The 9,072-nt window shown below is 33.8% G+C and overlaps 1 protein-coding gene across 1 annotated transcript; it reads right to left on the bottom strand.

Moving 5' to 3' along the window:
- Positions 1-3,578: 3,578 nt before the first annotated feature.
- On the bottom strand, positions 3,579-6,204 carry CRR2 (Tetratricopeptide repeat (TPR)-like superfamily protein). The gene has a single exon (XM_011082392.3). It carries the CDS (start codon positions 5,996-5,998, stop codon positions 4,025-4,027), a length of 1,974 nt encoding a protein of 657 aa, XP_011080694.2. The 5' UTR covers positions 5,999-6,204; the 3' UTR covers positions 3,579-4,024.
- Between the last annotated feature and the right edge of the window lie 2,868 nt (positions 6,205-9,072).

The following is a 9,072-nucleotide window of genomic DNA, read 5'->3' as shown; positions in this document are numbered from 1 at the left end:
TCTTGAAGCTTATTCTTGATGTGGATGTGTAATCTTTTCTAGCTTGTGGAGCAAGCTACGTGACATCTTGAAATGTTGTATCAAGGCTTTGAAGTTTGATGCCAATAAAAACGTGGAAACCTATGCGTGTGCAGAGTTTTGTCATGGTAGAGAGCTTTGAATTTGAGTCGTGTTGTGTGTAATTGCTTCTTGAGTAATGAAGACTCATTTTCATAGGTTTGAGTAGAACTGTAGATAGGTTGGACTTACTTCTATTAGACTTGAACACTAGGACTTTGATGTGAATTAGTCTCCTCACAAATCGTATTTTAAACATGTTTCGGCCCATTTAGTCAATCCAAAATATAAGAATAGTTTTGAACTTTTATCTTGAATCAAATAATCAAAGTGCACAAGGGCCAAATTCCGTATAGATACTTATGTGAACTTATTTTAAACATATTTAAAATTGAAATTTATTATAAATTTTAATTTGAAATCCAATTATTAGTCCATTTATTTTCAACTTTTATTAAATAATTTCATTTTAGAATTTTGATCTCAACAAAGAATCCGTTTAAAAAATGGATGAAGAACATGAAGAATATTATTGAAGTATATTGGACAAAATGCATATAATCCCATATGTTTTAAAAAGTATGCAAAAGAACACCCCTCGATTTTCAGAATAGGCTAAAAAACTTTCCTGGTTTGTTTTAGTCGGCAAAAAACCGCCATTCTATTAGCAACTAATGGAAAGTGGAGGAGATGCGCGTCTGCTGCATTTGGTAGTCATTTTCTGCGGTTTAGGTTCATATTTAATGACACTTTGGACTAAAATACCCCTCTATGGGTCTATATAACATACAAATGGCTTTTTGGCTTGTTTTGTATTTCTTTTTGCCATTTCTCACCCTAAAAGTCAAGTATTAAATTTTGTCATATTAAATTATATTTAATTTATTTAATATTAAATATTCAATTAAATTATATTTAAATTCAAATAATTTTATAATGGTTAATTATTAAATCTAAAATTATTTTTAATTAATTAAAATATATATTTAATTAGAATAATTATTATTAATTAGCCAAAATATTTAATTATTATAATTATTTAAAATATTCTTAATTAACTAAAATATATTTTAATTAATGTAATTAAAATTAATTAAAAAAATAAAAAGAAAAACTACGATTTCGCCCCTTTTTTGCCGGAAATAAACAAATTTTCGGCACCGTCCGGATGAATTTTCGATGGTCAATGGTAACATTCGAATCCTCTTTTCAAGATGAACATTTCTATACCTTCAATTTGAGTTTTCGTCAATCATAGAGAGTGGGCTCAAGCCACGATCGCCAAACATATTTGCCATCGATTCGCCTCTGTTCGATTGAATCTCGGTCTCAAACCACCACCATCAGACTCGTCTCTTCAAGAAAATTCTAACGAGACCAGTCTCACTCAATTTGGTAAAGAATTTACAGAGATATGAGAATTTTAACAAAACTGCGCTGCCTGCAACGAGATGGTGGGGGGAAGCCGGGGTAGGGGGGGGGGGGGTGGTGGTGGGGGAGGGGCAGCGGGGGTAAGGGGGTCGGGTGGGGTAGTAAGTTTTTCTTATTATTATATAATAATAATATATTTTTAAAATTTTAAATTGTTTATACATAATGTAAGTTAAATAATTTGTTGAATCTAGACCTTTTATTTTTTTAAAATCTAACGTTTGAAATTAATTGATTAGATTTAACAATCAATATTTGATCAAAAATAATTTAACGATCATTAAAATAAAAAAAATATATATTAAGTATGGGTATAATGGTTATTTTGTAACACCGTTTAGGGATCGATGAAGAAGTGAAGAAGATGAGCTTTGAGAAGGAGGGAGGGAGACCGCAAGAGACAGATGACTGGGAGATTTCGAGACCCACAAGTAATTATTTATTGTTTCTTAATTATCAATTTTAACTTTAATTTTCAACAAAGTTGACTGTGAACTTTTAAAAAATAGTTAAAATATTTAATTTACTTATTTTATAAATTTTGAGAAATAAATTATAACAGTTTTGTATATTATTGCTATAAATTATATTTATTTTCTAAATTATTGAGTTTATTTTTATATATTATTTATTAAATTTTCATTGGGGGATTAATACTGTTGTTAATTGAACAGGAATTTACTTGGAGAATTTTAAAAGTTTCTAATTGAATATATTTTATCTTTTAACTTAATCAATTAATATATAATGTATTCATATACTATATATATAGTACGATCCGAGTGAACTAGTTATTTAATTTGATTTAATTAATCAGTTCAGTGACTCAATAATCCAATAAGTTATCTGATTTGATCTTCGATCTAATTTTCAAAACATTGCGAAAATCGGGTATTTTTTTTTTCAAATAATTTTCATATGCCAGCCTCATTCTTTCTGAAAAGTCTATTCAGTTGCTTGTCATGAAAATTATTGCTTGATTGAATTTCCAACTTTGTGATTCTTTTTCTTCTTCAAGCTTTCGGAGAATAGAGTAATTTTTCAATTCTTATTCATGAAAACTATTATAAATGGTGCATTTTCATCAGGCTACCGTACTTGGAGCAGTCTTTATGACTTGTTTCTCCCATTTTTGAATGGCCTTTTGGTCCCACTGCTTTTGTTTTGAATTTGTGAATGGGCTTCTCTCTCTCTCTCTCCCCCCCCCCCCACCCTAGTGATTCAAGTTGATTGTGGAGATTAAAACTTTGCCGGATATGATATAGTGAATTTTACTCTGAAGGCAAGAAACAAATTCAAGGGTATAATGTATCTATTAAGTGTCTAAACTCGTGCTTTTATAGGCTAAAGTAGTTTTATTCTGGTTGATAATACTGTCTTGCTTCTTATATCTTATATTATAGCAGCTATAGAAGGAGTGGATCAGCTATTCTATTCCTTCCTCTGGTCGGAATAGTGTTCTGCATCTAACTTAGTGGCTTCCTAGTTCACAAAATAGGTAGATTCTTTTCTCATCCTTTCATAAACTCAGGAATAGTCAGCTCATTTAACTTTCTTGATTTACGTCCAGGTTTTCAGCCAGTGTCCTCAGCCACTAGCTAAATAGTCGTCCAGTTCTATAGCCTGAGCTTCCTGGCTAGCTACACCAATAGCGATATTAGTTTGTTGGTTTTTACCATTTGGCGTGCGTGCTTATGTTATTTCTAGTTTTCATGCGTGCCTATCCTTCGCTCACTCTGTGCATCAAATCGAACTCAATTTGCTTAGTATATTATCTCTCCCTTTAGATTACAACTACTTGAGAAGTACATTGCCTTCGTGGTCCCAAGGACAAGTTGGCAACTACGCCTCCAATGCGCACATGGTGTAGAAGAAGGGTACAAGGAGAAGAGAAAATTGGGCAGGAAAGAAGGAAAAAGAAAAGTGTTAAGGATACTTATCTATTTATTTTTTATTGTAAGTGATGGCAAAATAGTCATCAAATTTACAGTTTCCATCAAGTTTGACTTACAGTCGATAGTTAGAGGGAGGCATACGCAATTTTCATAATAAAAGAAAAAGAATTGTATATTTCTATAGTAGCAGGGAAGTTGGTGTAATTAACCCATCAATAAATGACAAGTTCCCACTTTCATTCACGTATATATATAACTTACAAAATTCCATTATAACCTCTACATATTTGGACAACAGTGCAAGCTGGAGGTTGATTAGTAGATTGCCCAGGCTGAACCCTCGTGATACATGAAACACTTTAGCTAGTACTCGGGAAACGACCAAGTTAAATACTATAATAGGAATATATCTACATATACAAAGTTCCTTTTTGTTTTTTATAGGGGGGTCAAAGCGGGTTTCATACCTCCACTTTGCACTCGAACCAATTTTCTATCTTTCATAAGAATAAAGTGTCATTGTTGAGCCACTTGATCGTCCCTAGAAAGATGTACATATACAAGTCTGTAGCAACCTTCATGGGATGTTCTGACAAGGACATGTATGATGAGTACGGGCAACCGAAGTTCTCCTTTACAAGTTACCAATAATCCTTGCATGAGCATTCCCCATCTTTGAAATGATGGAACCGATTAATATCACGAACCAAAATTTCTCTATCTGCAAACTTGGAAATAAACTTAGTGAAAGAATGACAGTCTTCACATAACCTGAGGTTCTTGGTAATCCTGATGGTTTCTCCCTTACTGCAATTTATTAATCCAAATGCAACTGCTAATTTTTCACTATGACCCAACACAATTCGCTCTTTTTCCTCAGAATCAAGATCATAAAGAATGTCTTTGGTCTGTGGCACATAGCCCTTCTTCATCATCTCCTTTGATAAGTTTTCGACGAAAGCATGAATTTGCTCAATTTGCGGATTTAACTCATCAACAGACTTAAGCAAGTAAATTTTCCGTCTAACTTCAATCCAGCTACAGCCCGACACCTTTTGAAGGCCGCTAGCTTCCAAAAGCTTCTTCACTCTTTTGACCTCATCCCACATTTTTGCCTCTGCATAAATGTCAGCCAGAAGCACATAATTCCCTGCATTTCTCGGTTCAAGCTCAAAGAGCCTTCTGCTTGCCCTCTCTGCAAGTTCAACATTACAGTGAATTCTGCATGATCCAAGAAGAGAACCCCAAACCTCGGGTCCTGGTTCATCCCGCATATCTGCAATGATCTTAGCCGCTTCATACAATCTATTTGCTCGGCCAAGAAGATCTACCATACAAGCATAATGCTCCATGGTAGGGTAAATTCCGTATTCTGTCACCATAGAATCAAATAATATTTTTCCTTCATCAACCAGACCTGAATGACTACAAGCTCCCAAAACACTAACAAATGATATCGGACTAGGTGAAATGCCTAGCTGCACCATCTCTTGAAAAACAGCAAGAGCTTTTGATCCTAAGCCATGAATCCCGTAACTTGAAATCAAGGAATTCCAAGAAACAATATCCCTCTTATCCATCTGATTGAAAACATTTTTCCCTAAGTCAAGATCACCACATCTAGCATACATTGTTACAAGGGTACTCATAACTGGTAAAATTGAATCAAGGCCTTTCCTAAGTATGTAGCCATGTATCAACTTCCCCTGGTCCAGTGCAGACACTGCAGCACAAGCTTGAAGCACACTGACCATGGTGACTGAGTTGGGCAACATATCCCCACTCTCAAGCATCATCTCACGGAACAGCCGTAATGCTTCAAAAGGCCTATCATTCTTTGCGAAACATGCAATTAGTGCACTCCAAGAAACCAGATTCTTCACTGGCATGGAAGAGAAGACAAGATTAGCATCCTCCACACATCCAAATTTCGCATACATATCAACCAAAGTAGTCATAATATGGACCTGGCTTTCATAACCATGTCGTAAAACATGCGCGTGAATTTCCTTCCCCGCCCAAAGAGAAGAAAGTCCAGAATCCGAAACGACACATGCCTTAAGAACATACGTGTAAGTGAACCTATCAGAACGCATCCCAATCCGGTTCATTCTCCTGTACAAATTCAGAACCTCTTCTCCCAAACCCGATAGAGACAGAGCACGGAAAATTGCATTCCAGACATATATGGTTCTGTGTGTAGTTTTATCGAACACCTGGCGAGCGTGTTCAATGGAATCGAGTTCAGAGTACAGAGTAATGAGCTTTGTCGCCAAAAAGGGGTCCTGATCAAACCCATTATCAATAAGGCTCCTGTGGACAGTAAGCGCATCCGCTAAACTCTTCTCACGGACACAAGACTGTAACAAAAGCTCATAAGTATATTGGGTGGGATTCTGCTCGTGCGATAGCAAGTGGATAGCTTGTTTCAATTGACCCTTTCTGCAGAGAGATTGGATTGAATGGTTCTTATTGGTGGTGGGAGAGGAGATTGTAAGCGTCACAGAAGAGGCAGGCGAAGGGCGGAAAGCGGCTGTGATGCAGTGGCGCTGGTGGTGGAAGAGTGCTGGAAGGATAGTGGGCTGGAGAGTTTGAGGAGTCTGAAATTGGAACATTCGGATTCACTTGGTATTCTCTTTCCTCGCTTCAGAATTGTACAATAACTGCGTTGATTTGCTGCCCTCGGCAATAAATACTCAGATTGTTTGCTAATTTGCAGACTGTACTCGTGAACCAGCTCAGGCTCACCGCCACAGACTTCAGTAGTTCACTAGAAAAATGGCAAACTAGGTACTCTCACACCGCCAACAACGTTACACTCTAACCACAGCCTCATCTAAAATTTTAATTTTTCTCTTCATTAGATTTGTTGTAATTATACGTAAATTTTTTATAATTTGAGAAATTAAATTTAGTGCCCCTAAAAATTATTTTCGTCTGACAAATAAATCTATCAATTAGTCAAAATTTTTTCGAATTTGTTGATATTAATAAAAAAATTATATTTATCCTCAATTGACTTATTACCGATTTATAACAAGTCAAATAAATTATTTTATGATCAAATTATCCTCGTATGTCTTCGCGCATTAATTCATACATAAATGTATATTTTCACTGTTATAAAGATAGTTTAATCCGAAAAATTATTTGCTTGGCAATAAGTCAATTAAATGGAGGGTAAATATCAACTTTTATTTAATTTTTTTATTAATAGCAGCAAATTTAATAAATTTTGACTAACGAGTAGACTTTATTGAATAGAAGCAAACCTTAGAGGTGTTAGGTATAATTTCTCAAATCACAGGAGTTAAGGTGTAATTACACCAAATTTCAGGGGAAGGGAGTGTAATTATATTATAAATAAGGAACTTCACACACACTCTTATTTGACTTGCCTATTTTATAATAGTTTATTTAAAAGTTTAAATTATTTAATATAATCACACATAAATTTTTATAGTTTAAAAAATTACATCTAATACTCATAATGTACATTTCTGTCTAGTAAATAAATTCTATGGTTAGTCAAGATTTATCATATTTCTAGATACTAAAAAAAATAAATAAAAATTATATTTACCTTCGATCGACTTATTAACCACACAATGCAAATATTTTTTAATCAAACTGTTGTCCTACGTTCGGACATACTAATATGCATGAGTAGATAATAGCTTGGTGCCAGAACTAGTAGGTTTTTCAATCAATTTAGGTTAGATTTCAAAACAAGATAGAGGAGGTAATTATTTTTTTATTATTAATAAATAAATAAATTATATTAATATAATTTAATTAAATATCATAATAAAAATATAACAAGTTGTGATTACGAATCACGATTCGAATTAAAAACTTATTTTTTTTTTATAAGAAAAGTCATGTCGTGGTATCAAAACACGAAATAAAATTTTTATTTTTTTTTTAAAAAAAGCAAACCACGACGTGGAGTCGTGATTTGAGGATTAGATCAAGATTCTTGAGGAAAAAGCCAGAAAGAAAATGGGCCATCAACAGATATTTTGATTCAAGCTCCTCTACAACCACTACAAGAAAATTAATTTCTTTTTGCCAGAAAAATAAAAAAAGTTGTTCTAATTTTACTATATACAATGTTGGCTTGACAAAATTCTAAATATTCTTAGTAAATAATATAATAAATATTTAGTTTATTTTTAATGATAGATAATATATTTTTATTAAATAAAAATGCTATGTAGAAAAATTTGATATGTTAGTGACTTTGTGGTCAAAGAATAAATAGATTAGAATATTTATTAAACATTACAAATTGAAATAATGTTTGATAGAGTTTGAGTCTCCCAAATGCATGTTGGGATAAGGACTCTTATGGGATAAACTCTATTTAAAATAGAGTCTGTAGTCTTCCAAATTATGTATTGAGATATGGGCTCCTCTTAGGGATAGGGTTATGTACACCTATAAATAGGGTATATGGATATGATCAAATTACAACACAGAGACACAAATGCGATACAAAATGAGCTGATCATAATATTCTCTCCAAGTCTCGCTCTCTCTCTCTCTCTTTTTCACTCTATGTTATTCCTTGGAGCATCACCATGGGCTCCTTGGATTTGAGGTGTGTAAATGAGTAGATTACTCTAGTAGTGATCCACCAAGATGAGTAAGGTATCTTCATGGTGTGCACAAGATTTGGAGCAAGATCTGACTTGGAGTGGATCTTGAAGATGTTCATTGAGTGACCTCGAATTAACGAAAAAGACGATGCGTTCATGATCCATAAAAAGCATGGGCTTGTAGACGAGGTTGATTCGTATACGTGGATCGACATACTTCCGCTACTTAAGGTTAATTCTGTCAAAAATTATGTGCCTATATGATTAACATCTGTGTGCACATAATTATTTAATTATATGGGAGATTTATTTGTGAGATAATATATGAATTATCAGTTATTATTTTTTAATAGTGGTACCAGAGCCAATATGGTTTAGTCTCATTAGAATTGTCTGATTGATCAAGAAAATTTTTATGCTGGAATTTTTTTTTGCAAGATTCTTTTTAAATATGAAAGCATGGAATTTTTCGTTTATTTTTCACCATATGTAAATCTTAATATGTAGATCATGTGGTTAAAATTTAGTAAAATTGGATGAGTGGTTTGAGAGTAAAATTAAAACCCTAGTTTTAAATCAATGTTCTTTGACCAGAAAATCAAACTTGATCCTGTGATTTTCATCAAAATATTTTTATGCTATGTTATAGAGCATGAAAAGAGGTTCGAAATGGTGTGTGTATCATCGAAAACGGTTTCAAAATAAATGAGATGTGAAATTTTGAATTTTGGCCTGAAAACACGCATTCGTCGAAAAAGACTGCCGGCACGAGCTGCTGATTCAACATTGATTCCCGTGCTAACCGTGCACTGACTGCACACCTCCACAGTCAGTATCTGCGTGGTGCCAAATTGGCGCCCAACCATGACCCAACTAAGGTTATGTTGATCGAGTGTTGACCGAGGGTTGACTGTGGTGCGTTGACTGAGGATTGACTGCGTGTTGATTGGGGGTTGATTGTGTTGACCACGAAAATATGTGCTTTTATTAATTGTTACATCAATTTATGCCATTTTAATTTTTCTTGTAATATTTTGTAATCGCAATTTATGTCATATAATATTTTGTGGTTGCAATTTCAATTATGT

Source organism: Sesamum indicum, linkage group LG6, assembly GCF_026168435.1.
Source record: "Sesamum indicum cultivar Baizhima isolate 11 linkage group LG6, ASM2616843v1, whole genome shotgun sequence".
Lineage (NCBI taxonomy): Eukaryota > Viridiplantae > Streptophyta > Magnoliopsida > Lamiales > Pedaliaceae > Sesamum > Sesamum indicum.
Note: the sequence above shows the minus strand (reverse complement) of the source record. Positions and strands in the feature narration are given on the sequence as shown.